At 38.5% G+C, this 21,285-nt stretch overlaps 1 protein-coding gene across 1 annotated transcript in view; it reads left to right on the plus strand.

Annotated features, from left to right (window-relative positions):
* Positions 1-394: 394 nt before the first annotated feature.
* The window catches only part of ANKRD50 (ankyrin repeat domain 50), a 40,894-nt gene continuing 20,003 nt past the window's right edge, over positions 395-21,285 (plus strand). The window contains exon 1 of the mRNA XM_010709907.3: positions 395-1,704. Coding sequence (XP_010708209.1) covers positions 1,226-1,704 — 479 coding nt within the window. The 5' untranslated portion in view covers positions 395-1,225. The remainder of the gene's footprint in view (positions 1,705-21,285) is intronic.

Raw genomic sequence — 21,285 nt, forward strand, 5'->3', positions numbered from 1 at the left:
GGCGGGCGGCGAACAAAGGGGTGTGCGAGGAGCCGTGGGCACGGCTCGTCTGTGGGATAAAGTTCCCGAGAAAGCCGTGGGCAGCGGCTGGAAGGCTGCGCGCAAGGAGGGTTCGGCGCTGGAGCCGTGGGAGAAAGAGTGAGCTTAGATAAAGGGAGCGCTCAGCTCTTGTAGGGAGGAAGTGCGGGGCTCGTTGTGCTGTGATTCGGAGGCCACTGTCACAGCTGTCTATTGTTATGTTTTTCTGTATAGCCAACTGTACCTTGGAACAACATTTTTTTTCCCTTTAAAGCAGCTTTTTAGATGAATAGTATGGGCAAAACTAAAGATAAGAGCCACTGACTTCACTCTTTGTTGTCTGCTTTGCAGCTGACTGACTTACGACTTGCATGCAGGGTTAAAAGTGCTGTCTTCTTTATTTCAGAGCTCTAGGGGAAGATGTTGTCTCTTCTGACGTCTCTCGATTAAGATACCTGAGAACAGGTTCAGTAAGAATCCAGGTTGTTGAAGAAGACGCTTACGAATGTACTGAAATGAGAAGTTGTAAACACTTTTTTTTCCCTTTCATCTCTACTGCCTAAGAAACCATAATCCAAAGCACTTCTGAAACGCATGCCCAGATACGTGAAGTCTGTGAAGTTTCTTGTCCAAACTGACCGTTTCTCAGTAAGTCGTGCATATCCACATGTTTGGGATATGTATATAGTACTCTGAAGAAGAATTGCTTTCTGTATAAAATTCCCAGCAGGAACATTTTGTTATGGACAGCTTTTTCTGGATTTATATCCGGAGAGACTAATGCCTAGAGTTGAAAGGCATTTAGTATACACTGAAAATCTGGCTTCCCTTCAGTTTTTCCAGATGTAGTGTCTCCCCTGTATGCTGGGAACGTGCATAACTGCATAAACTACAGATGTAGCCATGGAGCTGCATGGACTTTTGAGCCGTAGGAGAAGTATTGTTGAGCATTGGTATCAGATGCTGCTTCATGATGTCAGTTGAGCAGTGATTGTGTTTCACTACTTCTTACAACATTCGAATGGAGTAACACCCTTTGCGAGAAGATGCTGTTAGCCTTCCCCATAACACTTAACTGATTATGTTACGCGTTCTCAAGTTCTGAGCAGAAGATCTTTCTGTGCAAGATGAACCCATGCCTCCCTGCACTAAGATGTTGAAGGTGTACTGCTGCTTATGACAAGTCCAAGAGAAGAAGCTTTGTAAAATGGCTCAAACCAGCTTGCTGCAGGGAAAGCAGTTTTACTGTAGGGAGTGGGTTTTCCACAAGCTTCAGCACTGCCTCCAGGAGAAAGCTAACTGCAGCGGTAGTGCTGCCAACAAACCATCTCTTGCAGCAAGTTCTGGGAATAATACCGGTGTTGTCTCTGGGAGAGGAGCTGCCTGGGGTGTATTGTTGGTAGGAGGGCCTGGTAGTGGGAAGACAGCCCTTTGTACTGAGTTACTCTGGCCAAGCTCACCTGCAAACCTGCAAAGAGGCTTACATCGGCAAGCCCTAGCCTTCCATTTCTGCAGAGCCCAGGACTCCGACACGCTGTGTGTTGGAGGGTTTGTTAGAGGTTTAGTTGCACAAATCTGCCGCAGTGGACTGATCCAGGGATATGAGGACAAACTAAGAGATCCTGCCATTCAAAGCCTTTTGCAACCCGGGGAATGTGAGAGGAATCCTGCTGAAGCATTTAAAAGGTAAAAAACTAATAAACAAAAAAGTCTTGCCTAAAGCAAAAACCAAATAATTAAAAAAAACCCTTGTTTCTATTTGGGTTTTGCTTCCAAAGAGTCTACAATACAAAGGGTTATTACATGCCTGTCTCTTGGTTTGTTATCTCTGTGGATTACTCAGAGCTTTCAGACCTACTGTGGAAAAATGAAGTTTGTCCTTATAGCTGATATAAATAAATATTTGCTTTTAAAATAAATTTTACTACTGATAGTGAGTTTATTTACATTACTTTAAAGTAATGGACTTAAGGGTAGACAATAGCTAGGATAAAGTCGGTGGCCTTCATGTTCTGTAAAAGGTAGGGTAGTTATTCACAGATGTGAAACAGACCTTTTACAGACCTTTTAGGACCCTTGCGAAAGCTTCCAACACTATTCTTTGTCAGAGAGGAAACTGGACTAATGGATCTCTGGGTCTGATCCAGCACATCATTTTATGTTTGTTTAAAAACATGTGGTAGGAAAATGTCAGTTAACTCCTGATGTTACTTCTCACAGTGTGGATGAATTGTCATCTTTATCACTATTTATAAAATAAACGCTTTAAAGTAGTAGGTGGATCAGAAACTCATCAAGAGAGTTCACCTTCCACCCTTCACAGAATATGTGTCAGCTAAGCTGAATAAAAATATTAATTTACCAAAGTTTTTCCCAGCATATTATTGGGAATTGTATTTCTGAGAGTACTTGTGTGTGTGTGTATCCATATCCCTTAAAATAGTCTGCCATCTTGAGCATGGCATTCACATCAGTATTCCTTTGGATCACAGTGAAGGAAAATCCAGCAAGGTTGAGCAGTAGAATTTCTACTGGTTGTTAGCTAACCTGAAATTCCTTACTGTAATGTGGTGGTTTAACTGTTGTTTTTCTTCTCTGAGGACTAAGACTGGTCAAACAAATACTGAGGTTGAACCACAGTGTTTGAGCGTAATGTCATGATGTTGGAAAAGAGCCTTCCAGCTCTGGTGGCTGTGGTATCCTTGCCTGATTAATAAACAGGAGGCAAATCTACGTTGTTCCCAGTGTAGTGTCTTTGGAATAAACAGACTAAACTGAGACTAATTCTGAATTGTTGTTGTTGCTAACAAATGATGCAACTTCTAGCAACTCTTAGGGTGCTACTTCCAGAACTATTAAGTCTTCTCAGTCTGTAATGGCTAAAAAGTGGAAAAATTGTCTATAAACAGAATAACAGACTCTGTCTGGCTTTAAGCAGTCTTTAAAGTCATGGAAGTGGATTAATCTGGTGATTGAAAGCTTGTTTACATTTAAACATCCATTACAAAGAAATCTTACCAATTTAGAGCAAATTCTAAGAACCTGAACCTCGCCTTTATTCTAAGCACAACTAGCTTGCTCAGAAAAACAGGAGCTAAGTGTCCTTAGACAAAAATGCAGTACAGAAATATAAAAGATAATTGTAACTTAGACTTCTCTTTTGAGATAAGACTGCTTTATGAATGCAAGATTTAATGATGGGCTGTTTGAGAATTTAGGTGTTTCTACAGGATTCTTGGCTTTGTATTGGAAAAATGAGATGACAGCATTTGCTAGCAGTCTCAATTTTTTCAGCAGTGATTGTAACCTCTTAAGCTAAAAATACTGAACATAGTACAACAGCTTCAGTGAAGGGTTTATTTTTATTACAATTTTATTTTGTCTCTTGCTGTCCACCAACTCTGGTCTCCCGCTCCCAAAAGCAGCTGTGGTAGCTGGTATTCATCTTCAGATTTAAAGGAGATGAGGTGTTAGCACTGAGGTGCTGTGTGTTTTGAGTGCTATGGCAGGGGACCAGCAGGTGGCTGCTGACAGCAGTGCAGGGAGCTGGTTCTGCTGCCCATATGGTATAGTCCCTGTGCACAGACATAAGGAACGTGGCAATGCCTCCTCACCCTGAAGTACCTCAGTGATTTGCTAATACATAAAGTGTGGAAGAAGTACTTATCAGAAATACAAGCTTTGTTCACAAGCTCCAAGACGTAATATTCTAATATCCCAGTCCAGTATGTTTATGTACACTTCCTGGTAAATGCAAGTTGTATGTGAGCTCTAGGAAGACTTAACAGTCAGCTGATGGCCTTTCATATTGAATAATGGCCCTGAAATGACACAAAGCTCCCATCTCAATGCTCCATTGGCTTTACCTTATTTTAATTTTCTTTATTCATTAGGAGATGGCAAAGACCTTTCTTTAAAGTTACTGTCAGTTTTTTCGCTGCTTTGCACAGCAGCTGTAGGCCCAGCTATGCCTTCATTGCCTAAAATGGAAAGTTGTCATCTTGTAAGTGCTATGCAAGCTTACGTTTCTCTATTTTTGTGCTAATTTTCCTAGAAGTAGTAAGAAAGATAACTTGCTGGTGCCTTGTGAAGTGTCAGTTTATAAACCATGTAATTCTTTAGTCAAACTACTAAATCTGCTAATGTTGAGCATTTTTAAACAGATTTACAGCAAACCTCGTGGTGCCCTCTGCAAGCAAACCTCTCTAGTGCCCTAGAGTTAAGTCTTTTTTCCTCCTTATTTGAATCTCTGCTCTTTATAAATACATGAGAATTTTTTTTTTAACCTTTAAGTGCTCTAAAAATTCTTTCAGGATTGGATCTTACCAAATTGCAGGTCTGGAAGGTTTGCTATGTACAAGTGTATTTGGCATTTGTTGCTACCCTGACAGCTGAGAGAAAGAAGAGCTACTTATGGCACTGCTTCTGAGGCATTTCTCCATGTATGTGGTTCTGAAGCATGAAGTGGTCTTAAAAACATGAGGGAGAAAGCCGAAACCTCATGTTCAAATTTTAAGTGAAAACTAAGAAGAAAGCATAAAGAAAATGAAAAAAAATACTGCATGTTCCAAAATTCAGGCGGCACAATATGTTTAACTGAAGAAATTTAATCAAAAAATGTCTGTTAAGTTACTCTTCCCTGTATGAATAGGAAAATTAGTACCAGAATACCCCCAGATTTTGCCAGACTACATCTAGAGTTGTGAATGGGGGTTATTTTCAGTTATTTTAGAGCAATCTTACATTTCTAATAACTGGTAGGAATACAGGCAGCTGTCAGTTGTTCAAAGCCATAAGGAAATAGTGGAAGTCAGATACAAACCGTGGATAGTACGGAAATGGTTTAAGCTTCGGTGTAAAATAACACTTGTCTTAGTTTGTTTTTCAGAAAAAAGGGATAGCATTAAACCAGGCAGTAGGGAAGGATGTGCATCTGCTGCGTGTTGGGTTGCATTTGGTATTAAGGACAGAAGAATGGGATTGGTTAGCTCCCAGCCCATAAAACTGGACTGTGCTGGAAGTGTGGGGCCAGTTTACACCACACAGCTGATTTCTTTTCCAACCTGTTGCTCTGAGTTTGAAAGACATCCAGGACCAGAGCTCATGAGTCAATTTCAGAGAGAGAACATCTGTGTATTAAATAACATCACATCGTTAAGTTTGTAGTGTGTGTGTTGGTCTGGTACGAACTTAAGGAAAAGTCTGGATGTTGTGTAATGTTTGGGTGAATTGATGAAATGAATAAATACCTCAAAATGGTGAATTACCGTGTCTCTTGGAAGGCTGGTGCGGATGGAGCTGCTTTACTCTCATAGTGAAGTTACTTGCTGTCTTCTGCATCTCTTCTTAAGGGACTACAAGTCAAGTCTTGTGAGATTTTGCACAAATGCTGAATCATGGCTTGAAACAGTGACTGAGCACCTGGCAGAGAGGCAGGGCTAACCCAGGGGAGCTCAGGTGCATGCAGTGTATCTGAGTGACCAGAAGGGATGGAGCCAGGATCCATCCCTTCCCAGCCCTCATTTGAGGATTGGCAGTGGAGGCAAGGAGATCTTGCTGGAGATCGTTCTCTGCTAGAGGCCTTCTGAAGGTAAACAGCTTCTTAATTTCTGTGCCCATGGCAGTTGTGTTTGAGCAAATCCTACTTGCTGTAGCCTGGCACCTTGCTACTCTGCTGTCATTGCTGGTCTATCATGTTACAGTTCTGTTATGATTTTTTTTTATTTGCCCTAGAACTTTTAGTATTAAGAGATATCTATTCAACTACTTTAATGTAAGATGGACTGATCAAAGGGATGTACATACTAGAAAAGTAAAGCTGAAAATTCTGATTTTTACTTATTTGCATTGCTGAAATGGTATTCTCATGTAGATAGCTGTCCTAGATCACTAGGGACCCAAGAAAAGAACAATAATTTTAAAAGATGTTGAGTACGCTTCTGTGAAGCTTTTATGCGATAGCATATGCAAGTCCATGTTGTATCTTCACCAAGAAATGAATGTAGCAGAAAGTACACCATAGTAATGTCTTCCTCTGTGTTTCTTACACCTTCGTCTGTTCTACTTATTTGAAAAGTAGTCTCTGTGAAGAGTTAACTAAATTGAGTAGCTGAAAAGAGTCACCCATACCATATACCAACCCAAGTTCTGGAAGTCTCAGTCAAAGCTAACAGGCACTTTTATCCCCCCTCCACTCCCTTACCTGTGTTGGATTTCCTTGTTCCCAATTTTGTTTCTTTCTACCACTCTGTTTTCTGCCAAGAGTTGTGTATGGTTGGAAGGGTGTAAATTTCAGGTGTTCAAGAGAGTTTTCAATAAGGGGAAATTCTAGGTGGTTGTAGAAAAACACAGGTTTGTTTCACAATATTCTATGATAGTTGTCCAAGGTCTTTAAATCTGCAGTATGAAATGCGATTTTTCTTGCAATTTATTTGGAATAGATGAAGGTAAAGGTTTAGAAAATGGGTTTTATGTGATAAGATGAAATGTGTAGAAGCTGTTCTTTTTGAAACTCCGTGTATGATCCTTGAAGCCAGTAATATAATCAAAATTATCATAGATTGTGTGGACTTGATGGAGCAATTAATTAGTGGGCCACTTTTTCAGAGTAGCCTATTCTTAGTTGTAAAAACTTTTTTTTAGTAAATCTGAAAAGTTGAGGGCCAGCTCCTTTCCTTTACTTTCTCTTTTTTTCTTTATCTATTTATTTTTACATTGTCTTTAGCTAGTAAGTTTCAAATCCACCTTGATGGCTGAGGCAAGAGATTAATTAGAGCATCCCAACTTTCATGAAAACAAGAGGAGTTGCTCTTTCTAAAGTATTAAACTTTGTGTTTTTCTTGCTAGTGGTAAGTATATGCTTCTGCTGCTGTTTGTAGCTGGTAATTTATTGTAGTTTTATTGACAACAAAATTTGTGATTTCTGTGAAAGTAATCATAGCATCATAGAATGGCTTGGATTGGAGAAGATCATCCAGTCCCAACCCCCTGCTGTGGGCTGGTTGCCCCCCACTGAATCAGGCTGCCCAGGGTCCCATTCAGCCTGGCCTTGGGTGCCTGCAGAGATGGGGCATCTACAGCTTCTCTGGGCAGCCTGTTCAAATAAGCAGTATTTGTTTTACTCTGAAGGTAGTGAGGGGGGTAGTGTGGTACTTACTTTGTGGGGGTTTTTTTGTAAATGCATTTAGTAAAAATATGTTTCTACCACGAGCTTAGGAGGTACGTGGAGAGGCAGCATACTGGAGACAGTTTCGGGTGTCTGAGCTCATCTTTTGGGAGACTTGAACCTATTGGAATTTCTGCTAATTTATTCTGTAAAACATTAGTAATTCAGTCTTAATCCTTATAAGTAAAAGAGCTGCTGGACTTTTTTCATCCAAGTTTCAGACTCTCTGGAGGTGATCTGCGTTTTTGCTCTGATCACCTGCTGGCTGCAAGGGACTGCTGCACAGGCTTTCCTGCTGCCTCTGCGGCACCAGTACAGTTTTGTAGCTATAGCTTTGCCGCAATTGCAAGGTACCATGAACGTGGATCTTGTCAGACTCTAATTTTGTGGAGCTATAAACTGTAGAAACGAAGCCAAAAACTGTGTCCTGTTTCAGTGGAAAATCTGAATGCATAATGAATTAATTTACAGGATCCTTTTAGGAACTTCACAGTGTGTTTATTCATTTACCACATGTAAAGTTCAAACATGAAAGTAACTGACTTCCACCTAGATAGAGAAGGGAGGGTTGGAGGTGACCTCAGAAAATGAAATCCATGTCTTTGTTCCAGACAGAAGCAGCCATGTCTGAGAGATATGCTTGTTTCCCATATGCCTAACTTAAGCTTTTTTTGCTCTAATCTGAGCTTGTTACTAATGTTACTAATTATGGTATTCTCCAGAGATGTGGAGAATAGATTCCTTCTTCCTTCTTTTTGTGACAGCTTTTTACCTATTTGAATACCATTTAATTTCTTTTATCTCATAATTAAGTTCCATAATGCTCGCGGGTTAGAGCTTCCTCAAAGGTCACACCTAAGAATATGACACTAAAAAAAAATTCCTTGGCTAATTAAGGGTTTTTTTGTATCTGGATGGAAATGTCATTAACAAAATTTTAGATGTGTACATATATATCATATTACCTCTATACTTTCTCAGAATTATGTCTGTTCCTATATCATTCCCTTATGCTTGACTAGAATCCTGAAGTGAGTTGGATCCTAGCCCAGAGAAGCTTGAACTGGTACAAGATTGAATTCCGCTTAAAATAGTGGCCATAACCATTTTCAGTTAAAAGCCATCTCAGAGATTATTTGTTTTGTCCTAGGTACCTTTTGTAATCATCTAAGGATTGATACATCTGTGAATTGTTCAAGATCTTAGCACCTGCAACTTGCCAAAGGAGAAGCAAGTCTCTAAAGAGTCACAGAATTGTAGAATGGTTTGGGTTGGAAGGGACCTTTAAAATCATCTATTTCCAACGCCCCTTCTATAGGCAGGGGCACCTCTAGACCAGGTTGCTCAAATCTCCATCCAGCCTGGCCTTGAATGCTCCCAGGGAGGGTGCATTCACAACCTCACTGGGCAGCCTTTTCCAGTGTCTTACCACCTTATAGTAAAGGATTTCTTCCTGATAACTAATCTACTCTCATCCAGTTTAAAACTTTTCTCCTTGTCCTGTCACTACATGCCCTCTTACTATGTTTTTGCCTTCCGGGAGGTAGTGGAAGAAGAGCACCTTGAGTACTGTGTTTAGTTTTGGGCCCCTCATTGTAAGAAAGACATCAAGGCCCTGGAGCGTGCCCAAAGAAGGACAACAAAGCTGGCAAGGGGTATGGAGCATGAGTCTTATGGGAGTCTCTGAGGGAGTTGGGATTGTATGTCTGGAGAAGAGGAGGCTCAAGGGAGACTTATTGCTCTTTATGACCTGAAAGGAAGTTGCGGTGAGGTGGGGGTCAACCTTTTCTCCCTCATAACTAGCGATAACCAGGGGAGCTTCAGGTTGAATAGTAGGAATCATTCTTTGTCAGAAAGAGTAGTGATGCATTGGCTCAGGTGCACAGGCTCCAGGTGGTGGAGTCACCGTCCCTGGAGGTGTTCAAGAAATGTGGAGATGTGGTACTTCGGGATGGACATGGGGATGTGGGACATGGGGAAATAGTGGTGGTAGATGAATAATCAGACTACATGATTTTGGCCTTTTCCAACCTTGGTGATTCAGTGATTGTAAGAGTTGTGGAGCTCAACAAATTTATTTTCTTTCTTTTGAAATTGTACCTTTTTCCCTCATTCAACTAGAGGAAACAATATGGCACTGTTTCTATCTACTTTTCAGAGAATTTGGAGGAGAATTAATTTTGATTGCTGCCATGAGGGATATAGACTTTTTAATTAATGGTGATAAAGTTTATAAATGTGATGGAAAACATTGTCTTCTGAAACCTTTGTGCTGTCATTGCATTGATTCTAACTGATTACAGCTAATCATTGAGTCTTTGCAGATAGTCATGTATTCCCTTGCTGCTCCTCCAGCATTTTAGAAGGTTTTTTTTTGCTTTTTTTTTCCCAGAAGGCATCACTACTGTTGTTACATCTTTCTCCCCCTATGTATTTCAAAATATAGGTATTAGGTCTTAAAGACTGGAAAAGAGTTCTAGGCTAAGAATTCCTAATTTGCAAAGCATATGCAGGAAGGCAGCTGGAGTAACCTTCTGAATTCTATCCTTTTTTAAAATTTAAATTTGGTGGTTTGTCCCATGTAGTCTAATTTTGAAGTTTTGTGAAAGTTGGGTGTTGGAATGACAGGTTCTCAACTCTGTGACTAAAGGCTGAATTAGTGAAAATACTTAAGTCTTTCTACTTTTTGAAGATTATGAGACTACCAAATATAATTATGCTGAAATTTAAGATGCCTTGTTTTGTCACTGCTGGTATTTTGTACTCGACCATAACGGAATAAATACAGAAAGGACGTTGAGGTGCTGGAGCAGGTCCAAAGAAGGGCAACAAGGCTGGTGGAGGGCTTGGAGAATATGTGTTTGGAGAATATAAGGAGTGACTGAAGGAACTGGGGCTGTTAGTCTGGGTAAAAGGAGGCTGAGGGGAGACCTTATTGCTCTCTTCCAATATCTGAAAGGTGCTTACAGCAAGAGCGGGCTTGGTTTCTTCTCACTGGTGACAGGACAAGGGGAAATGGACTCAAATTGATCCAGGGTAACTTTAGGTGGGATATCAGGAAACATTTCTTTACAGAAAGGGTTGTTAAGCACTGGAATAGGCTCTCCAGGGGGGTGGTTGAGTCACCCTCCCAGTGGAGGGTTGTTAGAGTTAGGATATTATAGTTGGTTGTGGTTGGACTTGTTGATGTTTAAGGTCTTTTCCAACCTGAGCAATTCTATGATTCCATAATTAGATCTTGCTTTTAAAACCTGATTTCTGATGAAGGAACTTAATGTCAGAAGTATCTAACTTCAAAATCAAGTAGCTAAGGGACTTTTTAATTAAAATATTTACTAAAGATCTGCTTAAACAGCACAAATTCTGTGGTTTCATCAGAAAGTCTGGATGTTTTTTCTGACTTTAGCTCCCTAGTAGGTTAGTGTTCATACTGTGGGGGCTTAAACTTAGCGATTGTGTAGTAGGAGACGTAAAATATTAAAAACAGCAGACAGCCTTCACAGCCCGAAGTCTTTTATTACTCTTCATAGGAAGCAGCTGCATGTAAGCTGATATCTGCGAGATTAAAAGATCTTTTGAGATCTAATGAAGAAAAATAGTGAACAAGACAGTTTGTATGAAAGAAGTAAGGAACAGCATAAGAAAATCTTAGGCGGAACTTTAGTATAATCTCCTGTGTGATGGTGTGCTTTGAAGATGTAAGCAACTACAATGAATGAATGTGAAATGTGTGGTAAAACGCTGCTGGTCTTCTGTGTATGGCTTACTGGTTACAGCAGTTCAAGCAATTACTAATTTCTGTGCCAATTATCAGTTTTGTGTAGTAAGAATCTGTTAATTTAGAAGTATTTACATACTTTCGTCATGTACCTTATGGAGACTTACAGTAAAGGTAAGATCTGTCTATGTTTCAGTTACTCAGTAGCACAACTTTATTCTCAAAAATGCTATAGGCAGAATGCTAACAGAAAATGGTAGCAATTTATGGGTATAGGGAGAAACAAGGTTTTTCTAAGAACATGCACAAGAGGTTAAAACAGTCTGCTAACTCAGCTTGCATTTCCATTGAAATTGACATTCTGGAAGGTTAGTTGGTGTTTCGGAAGCTCAGTCTGTTAAAAGTATTTCTGATTCTTGTAGTCCATGTCGTGTTTAACTGATACTTTGGGCTTTTACTGTTACTGGGTTTCATAGGAAATGCTGTGTTCGCATGCTCCGCACTATTAGAAAGTTGAGCATTGCCTGAAGCTTAAGTACTTTGTGGCATGTTTCTCTTTAGGCTTTTCTCTTAAATCTGTGGAGTTAGTGGGTCACGTAGCAACAGCTGGTGTTTCTGCAAGAGTAAGTTGTATGTTCTTTCTCTGTATGGAAGCACTGCATATAAGGTGAACGTAATACCATTTAAGGTTTTAACCTTTTCAGTTTGAATTAACATAAGAAAGTTTCCCTAAGGCATTTTAATAATGACAACTTACATAGGCCTTTTTGTCTTCTACTTCTATAGGCATTAACATTTTGCCTTTAATCTATGTGGCTCAGTCTTAAACCTTGCAGGTTTCCCTATAAGCTGTTTAGTTAGATGGACCTTCATAGCAATTCTCACTTGTTAATTATTTCCCTTCCCTCCTGTTCTCTATGCACATGTTCATAGCTTGTGCAAGGGTTTAAGTTTCTTTTTTGTTCCTTTCTAACGAAAAAATGAAAAGGATTTAGAGGATTGAGGAGCAGAAAGGATTTAGTGTCTAATATACTGGGAAAAGATAGCATTGAAATATCTCTTTTTGAAAGTGTTAGTGAAGCAGTGCATTGAAGAGGTTTCAGTTTCTTCTATGCGATGATGTGTACAATGCACTGGGAATGTTCAGAAACCTTCCAAATGCTAAGAGAAGGTATCTTTTAAATATTTAATGCAGAAACACTCCAGGACTGATGAATCACTGGTTGGAAAGAAATAAGGAAAAAAGTGATTTAAAAATAATGATTGAAAACACACACACAGTTTTGGTTGCTGTTGTTTCAGTGGACAGAAGTGGGAATTAAGGATTGTATGTGCGTAGACTTCCAGGTCAGTGGTCATCGTGGCATCTTTTCCTTTTTTTTTTCCTCTCTCTTTTGTCATATGCTATAGAGAGTTGGCTATAGTGGTGCACATACAGAGGACAAAAAAGTGCCAACGACCTTGAACAGAAGCAAGTTTGTGTGCTAAAATTCTGTGGTTGTCTTGATACATGAAAAGTTTGTAGGAAGGGGTTATGGCAGCATCCAGGACATGGATTTGTCTTGGAAAAAGAAAACTTTTGTTAGTGAAAATAGTGCCTGTGTAGAGATGGCTTTAACAAGTAGATATGAATGAACCTCACAAGGGAAAACTGCTGAGAAAAGGATTACAACGTGATTTCAGTCTTAAAGCAGCTAATTAACAAATCTTGGATCAACTGGATTAACTCTCTTGTAATGATATAAATCATTAGTCTATCCTTTTTCTGCGCTTTCAAGAAGTGCAGTTCAGCAGGACAGTGGAAAAAAGCTGTATTTGTAGGGCAAGTGCAGCTGATGTGTGGTAAGAGGAATTGTCTTTTGACTATATGTTACGCTATGTAAGTGAAGGAACGTTAACTCTGCCTTCTCTACTAGATATACACTTAAGTAGTCAGCAATGCAAAAAATGTTCGGTTAAGTTGCCTTATAGTTATCTTGGTGTAAGTTATAGGAATTGTACCAACACATCCTAGCTTTGACAAACCTGCCAAAGCTTGGGTGAACTTTCCCAACTTTTACAGCATTCCTTTGCCAATTGTATGCATCAGTTTGGTTTCAGTAGCTTTACTTCGTATTAGATAGTGCTGCCGTGTTCTTTGCTTTGGCTTTGATCCATTTAATTTGTTTTTTTCTTTTTTTTTAAAGAAGGATGTTTTTTCCTCCAGTAGATTTATAGCATGTACTACACATTAATATTAACCTCAATTTTTAAAACTTCAGGTGTACTTTGTTTTTTTCCTTAGTGCCCTGTATTTTAATTTGTGTTAAAGATACCTTTGACAGTAAACTCTTTTTGGTGTATAGAATGTTATGGATAAAAGAGGATAATATAGTTTATTTTACTTGATCTATTGTGGTTAAGACTAAAAATAGATCTAATTAAATATACAGCTCCAGAATTGGTTCCAAAGCTAAATGCACCACTGCTGTGAGGTAATAGAGTCAGGTGAACATGGTGTTAATCTGGCAGTGTGTTTTTAAAGCAAATTACAAAGAGCTAGAAAGGACCCATAGGAGGCATAAAGTCAAGAGAAGCTGTATCTTTTGGAGGATGGTGGGTGAGAAAGAAGGGAAAAAAAAAAAAAAAAAAACAACCATACAAACAAAAACAAAACCCTAACCTTGTAAAGTTGTTATTAATATGGACTCTGAGTGATATAGGAGGCACATATGCTTTGTATTCTACTTTTGGGAGTGCGGGTAGAGTAGTTTTGACTGGGGCACATGAAAGCTGCTCCATCTGCTGCCTCTTCAGATAAGACACTGCAATTAAAGGTTAGGACAATCCCTTCAACTTGAGAAAATAATTTGGAAAAAAGATGCACGATAATGCACGTATAGAAGGAAAGCTGTCTTAAGTGCATGACTCATAAGGTAAAAACAGCTTTTCATCTAATATTTGTGCAGAGTATTTTCTCAAAATAAGTTAGTATTATCCTGTGATCAGTACAATGATCTGAAGTATGGGACGCAAGAAATGAGAAAGGTGGGTATATAGCAGGCGTACCAGGGAATGGCAGAGACTTCAAAGTTTTCACTGTTTGTCCAGTTTCCACCATTTTAGGATCCCCACTTTTAGAAGCTCATCCCTACAGCCCTTGCAGCACCTTTTCTTTGTGCATCCCAATTAATAATGCGTTTTTTATTCTGAAATCAGGTGTGTAAGAAAAATAACATTGGGATTGTCAGGGTGACTGTTAGCTATAGTAGTAATTGACTGGTTTTGTATTGTCCATGCTAAGCTGTTGTCTTTTGTCACACAGTCATGGGGTAGCAGAAAATAAATCTGGCTGGATGGTAAACTAGGATGTAGCCTGACAAAAGCCACTCAGTTGAGTGTATCCAGTTTAGTTTTCTAATTGTATCCTCTTGTTTTCTTTGTTTCAGTTTTTAGGGATAACACTTCTCTCATGTCAACAGATAAAATTGTATACATGGAAAGCAAAGTCTGTATCTTCAGCTGTTTTTGTTCTACGTAAGTTGATGTACAAGGAAGAAATGGATTTTGTCTGCTTCCAAAACACAGAATAATGCCAACAAATTAAAATGCCTGTTAGGCTGCAAGAATTTGTATTCAGCTGTACATTAACCTCTATAGATAACACTACTTTTAGTTGAAGCTAGATTTGATTAACAAATAGAGGTTAATTTTTATATGACTAAAGAACCAAATGATTAATTAGAAGAACTGAGAAGACTATATTTTTACTTTGCTGTACCTTTCATTTCATAAATGATTGAAATCTTACTTTGCAATTTTAATATGTTCTCTTGCATATATGAGCTTGTTAGTTTTTGTTATTATGGTACCCTATAGCTACCTTTTGCATTTCAACTAGAGATTTGAGTATATACAAATGTATTATCATAACTTCACAGGTATAAAAAAATAATGTGCCTTATGGGTAATTCTCTCATTTCAACTTGTAACTTATAGTGAGCCTGATTTGATACTTTCTTCTCATGCATTTGATGTAAAACACAGTTTCTTTGATACACTTAAAAAAAATAAAATAGTGAGTTATTCATATAGACAATGAGAGTATAATTGATTCTTCAGAAAGAAAAGCAATGATTTTCTACCCTAACAAGAGACGTCTTTTAAACCACACACAATTGATGACAAATCCTGGGGATAAATATAAGTAACAGTAACTTGGACAATAGTTCAAAAACTGGAGGTGGAGGAGGGGAGGAATGAAGGGTATTCAGGTAGGGTCATGGGACAGACAAAGAGGATGAGGCCGTTAATCAACTGTCATGAATATCTTTAATGGAAAAAAAGGTATGGGGTATAAAGAGACAGAACTGGAAATCTTAGTACACAGAGTCAAGGTTGATTTAAATGCTTTTAAAGATCTTTCAGGATAACTTGTGTGACTGGTGTTTTAAAAAAAAAAAACTAGTTTAGGAGTTGCTTTCTGTATTGTAAACTTGCTTTGAGTTCTAGAATAAACTAAATTTAAAACTACTGTGAAGTCTGTGAATGTAGAAATGCATTGCACGTGGGGATATTTTTGTACATATGTATATCTATTTAAAGGATTAAGGTAGCACTTTTATTGGAAAGAATAGACCTACCCTATTAGACAATCTTGTCTATCTTAAAGATTATCTGTACTGGCAGAGTGTAGTTGTGGTCAGTAACTGAAAAGTTCCCTTACCTCTAAACTGTGTTTTTCTAAAATCTAAACGTTTTACTCTATCAAACCAGCAAGATCAAGTAAACTGACTTTCTTTAAGAGAACAAAAAAATGGGTTGTCCATAGCATTGGATTTGGATGAGAATGTCTATGTGGTGGAAAATATTGGATTGTCGTAATAGGTAGGAGATGAACATCATTTGGGAAACAAGAGTGTGTCAGTGACTAGATCTCTAGTGTGAGAGAGGAGAAAATAATGAATAGAAGGACAGAAATCTGCTTCCAGCAGATTGGAAAGAATCAGATGAGAAGATGAAGAGCAGCTTTTGTTGATGATGACTGTGAAATAATCTTAAACGAGCAATTTTTAGAAGAGAAAGAACAAACTAAAAGCAGTGGACTTTGCCCTCAGATAATTTGTGGGTGAGGTCTTGTGACTGCAAGTATAAAGAAAGGAAGGAATTAGCTGGAAAGAATACTAAGGTCTCAAATCCCAATGTATTAAATAGCCGGTTTAGTGAGACCAAGCTCCTCATCATTCATATGTTAAACCTAAGAGCAAAATCAGGAAAGTAGATCAGCTACTTAATATGAATTTAAGATTGCAGAAAAACAGCCTGGAAGAAACAACAACAAAAAAAACAGAGTAGGTGACATGACCTTAAACAGTCTGAGTTGTCACTGTTGTCTTCAAAGGACGGGTTATCTTTTTCAAGATGGCAGAAAATGTGGTCTTGAAAGAAAAAGATACTTAATGTTTTGCTTTATAAAGGGTTAAAAAGATGTTAGAGAATTGTAGGCCTGTCAGTTGAATAAAAAATGCTGGAACAAATAATCAAGCTATCTGCAAGCAGCTGGAAAATAAGAGGTGAAATGACAGCTAACGTGGCATGATATGATTTGTTTTTTACAAATCTAACTAATTTCTTGCTGTAAAAGACAATAATAGTACTTGTGAGTAAGGGGTAACCGTGAATGTCATTTTACTTCAGATAGGCACTGGGGATGTTTACGTGATTCTGCTGCAAACAGGCAGTGCTCTAGGTAGACCAGCATTTGGCTCCACTCAGAGGAGTTTGGGTACCATGGGAGTAACTACGAGCAGTTCACAGTGACACTGCACATCGTGTTGGGCATTGCTGCCATCTGGCCTGCATCCGTCCCTTCAGTGAGTTAAGTGACCTCAGTCACTGAACCATTGTCCGGGAGAATTTGCGTAGGATAAATAACAATTCTATACTGTTTGTTCAGGAAATTCTTTGTAGGGGTTCTCATACTCTCCTCCTCTTTCCCTTTTATAGAGGCACAGATTTTTATATGTTAGACTCTGAGAGGTTAGAACATATTGTGTAGGTAAGAACATAAGGCAAATACCTTCAGATTAAAAAAAGTATGTAAAGACTCAACCCGCTCCTAGCAGCAGGTGTGAGTGGGTTTCAGCCACACTAGTCTTTCCTTAATACAGCTGAATTGTTTGCAAACTGTTCTAGGCAGTTCAGCTATTAGAACCAAAATACTTGCTTTTAAGACTTCTTTTTCTGAGTTTTCTAGTAAATCTACTAGTAGATCCACCTGGGAGCTGTGTAGAAGAAAATTGCCTATATATTTGTATGAGACAGTGGGAGGTCTCTAATGAATATGCAGGGGTCCAGCATGTTGTGTTTGTGTGAGTGATGGTGCTGGTTGTATGATAAACTCTGCTTTTGTCTGGCTCTGTACCCTGGAGCTAGCTTTTGTGCTCTCCTTGTGGGATTGCAGCTCTGCTTTACAATGGCAGATAGAACTCAGGTTACTCTTGAGTAACTGCAGGATCAGGTGCTGAATTGCACAGCAAGCTTTGCCTGCCATTTCTAATTTGCCAATCTGAAAAGCCTGAACCTGAAATTTACACGCAAACATTGGAGCTTACTTAATGGGTGATTCTCGGCACTTTTTTTTCTTTCTTTCTGCTTCATAAGACTTCCTTCTTAAGTCTCCCTTCAGTTGGTTAGAACCGCTAGGGCTGGTTTATCTTTCTGTGCAGTCTGTGAATTAGCAATTCACTTGAAACAATCACGTGTATTATACTATCATTCCTTGGTGTGTATAATTCCAGTATTGTGCTTTGTCAGAAAGTCATAATCAGTTGCAGGCATGCAATTTTATCACGTTGAAATATGGCTGAGCAGCCACCTCAATAACTTGACCACGTGCATAAGTATGTACACAGGTGTGCATACAAAATCAAGCCAGGTAATTTTACTTCTACGGAAGGCAGCTGTTGAACTTTACCATTAGATTGAGCCTCAATCTGTAATTCAGAAACCATATAACAATTAGTCAGCAGGCGTGATGATCCAGATAAGTAAGCTGCTGCTGGTTGTGATCCGTAGGACCTAGAGGAAAATGTGCACTGATCTAGAAATAACACCATAGGTGATTTGGGAAGATACTCTTTTTCTTCTGAGTGAGTTCAACTGCTGTAAGTATTTTCAGGAAGGGGTTAATATTTCATCAATTGAACGGCTAAAACTGTCTGACTAGAAGTGAAATTTCCCCTTGCCTCTTTTATTGTGACCCGTGTCCCCTATACAGTTTGGAAGAAAAAAAAAAGAAAACTCAGCTCCTGGTTTATGGGTGCATTTGCTGAGGTGTCTAGCAATATTTAACATATATAATATTTGTCCTCCCTATCTTCAGTCTTGTAAGTGCAAATTAGAAACTAGAATACTGACAACCTCGCAAGTTTACATTCTGCTAGTTGACCATTGAAATATAATATACAAGTGGGTACAGAAGACAGTGGGAAGAGAGGTGGGACACTTGCTGTCACATGTGAACGTTTTTTAAGTAGAAATTTAAAGAATACTGATCTGGAATTCTGAATTTTGCCTTCTATTCTGAAACTGTTAATCAGAGTGCTTAAAACATGATTATTCCAGTTCCAATGAACTAATAAAAACCTCATTGCCTAGAGCTTTATGTCCTTTGGTACTTCTATCCTTAAGTATGGTGCATTGACCTGGGATTCTCCCTGAAATGATTTTATAAAATAATTTCTTCCAGCTGTGAGCTGGAGAGGATGGAGTTTCTCTTCCACCAGATAGAGCCAGCAGGAGCAGAGCTGGGATGCCTACCAGGTTTCTGCATGTGATTTTTAGGCAAAAATTCCAGTAATTCTTACGTTGCTGGAAAAGATTGTTATAGTGTTAACTTAGTAAGCATAATTGGCTTACTTAAAGTTTCGTTTATGTATTTTGTCTTCCTGGATTTTCTGATACGGCATAAATGAAAATGAGTGTCTTAAAAGTAGCATAGCAGACTGCTGTGGTATACCATGTAGTAAGTCATCCATAAGAAGAATGATGATTCTTCGCTTTTCCAGAGATGAACGCTAATGTTTGAAGAAACGTCTACTTAGCTATTGAAGTGTGTGTGTGTATAGGGAGGTATATATCCATCCAGTTTATGTATATCTATATCTGTATATATCTGTCTATATATATATAGGCATCCTTTATAATTATTTCAATCTTCAATAACTCTTCAGATAAAATGTACACATGTGCAATTTTGTAGGAAATATGCAAGGCAGTATTATCTCTTGCGAAGGACTACACTGTGTAGTCTCTTTCATGTTAGGAGAACATTTTATGAGCTGTTGGTATGTTTTTCGCCAACATAACAATAAATTCAGGTGAAATTCAACGTGATGTTGATTGCTGATACCAGATAATCAGCTCCATTATGTTGCTTGTAGTTACTAAACTTATTTTTCTGTGGTATTATGATTAAATGTTTTTTTCAATGAATGTTTGCAGTTCTCAAACTTGTTTATCTGAAGTTGGCTGGTATTTTCCAGTACCTAGTGGGATCACTTACTGGGAGTGTGGTTTCTTGCAATTCAGAATAGTTGCAAGTAATGTGGCATTGGTGTTAATTGTAAGTACCACGTATAAACCACCTCAGTGGCAATGACTGTCGTCTTCCTTTTTGAAATGTCAGATATCTTTGGTAAAGAAGAGTATGCAGAGATCTCTGTAGTGAGGTGCTGGTGATTTCATGTAGGAGAATGACAGATTACAAAAATTCTACAACTCCTAACTGAATGGAGGAGACAGATTTGCTAAAGGAGCGGATAAGTCTTACCTGCCAGGTGACAGTAAACATCACTGCTGAGCATTTAGCTCAGCATCACTTGGAGAAGAATTGCTTTTTCTTGTACTCTTTTCCTGTAGTGTCATTTTGTGTATGTGTATGCATGTGTTCCTCTGTGTCCCTGCTGTTCCACCTGAGCAAAAGATGCCCAGTGCTATGCTAATGTCATTTGCACCATTTTGGAGGCTCATTGCACACTTGGCAAAAGTAGCAGCAAAGCCTGGGATAAAGCAGGAGGCTCTCTACCCCTCGTGAAAAGTAGGTTTGTTTAGCCTGCACAGAAGTAAGTTTATAGTGCTGGGGGGCAGTGTGCGTGCCCAGTCATTGCTCTCTTTGAAGGATAAGTCTATTGCCTGCTTCTTAAAACAACTCTGTTCTAAAAGAACAAACATTGTAAATGTATAATGAGCATGTTATGTAATGTATATTATGTCACACGTATTGCTGTGGTAGTTCTTTGTGACAACAGTGACTGTAATTCAAATGCTGAACCGTAATATATAGGCAAGAAAGTGGCTTAAAGGCAATTTGTTAAAGAAATGTCCTACTGATATAGAAAATGAAATGCAAGAACAGTAGTAGCAATTAAACAGTTTCCAAATGCATTTGTATCATTATGAAATTTGAAATATTTTGCATTTTCCTAAAAGTAGCAGTGCTTGGACTTGGACAGGTATTGGATTTCTGTTCCTAATTGTTTTTTTCATGCTACTTTGTCTAGGAGGAGAGTTTTATACAATTGTTCTGTGTGTTTGCCAGTAGTGAACATCAGCAGCTGGCTAGAGGAAAGGGACCCCTTTTGAGGGGTAAGCTGTATTTGTGCTTAACAGACATCAGAGAATTTAACTGGGGATGTAACTCTGACTTTCCTATACACCAGAATCAGTCACATGAGGGGCGTTTATAACAAAGTAGTCTTTGTCATCCTTCTGCTTCTAGCACTGCTCATTCATTGTTATATGGCATGTTTGCTTTTTTTATTTTTTAACAAGTATGTGCATTCCACTGTGACTTTCAGTCTTTGTGGACACTGCTGCTATCCCTCTACTTTATTCTGTCATGTTTCAGCATTTTTGCGGATCCAATCTAAAAATCTCAGGGATAATCATTTGCAGAACTTCAGACTTGCTGTTATATATTTCTTCCATATGTGGAAAATCATATTTGCATGGGTTCAGTCAACTCAGTAGCAGTCTGAAGAATTTTGTGGGAGGGTTCATTGTTGTAAGGACTCTCTATTTGTTTGAGAGCATACAAAACATCTTAGCTCTGCATAAATAAGTCATTACATTACATTCCTGTTTAACAAATCCTATCATTTAAGATACCTAATTGTGCTGGTTTTTTTAAAGATATTGTAATTTACTTAGCAATTTCTATTTCAGAACTATTTTGTAATAAGGAACTACTATGTAATGAGAACCGTTTTTATATCTGTATTGGCTGTAAAAGTACTGGAGATAAGGCTGTTTGCTATTATCCTTTCAGAAGGTAAAGAAAACTCCTCATCTTTCAAAAGGCACACTGCAAATCAAGCAATCTGTTACAGTGCTCTGTAGAGGA

Source organism: Meleagris gallopavo, chromosome 4, assembly GCF_000146605.3.
Source record: "Meleagris gallopavo isolate NT-WF06-2002-E0010 breed Aviagen turkey brand Nicholas breeding stock chromosome 4, Turkey_5.1, whole genome shotgun sequence".
Lineage (NCBI taxonomy): Eukaryota > Metazoa > Chordata > Aves > Galliformes > Phasianidae > Meleagris > Meleagris gallopavo.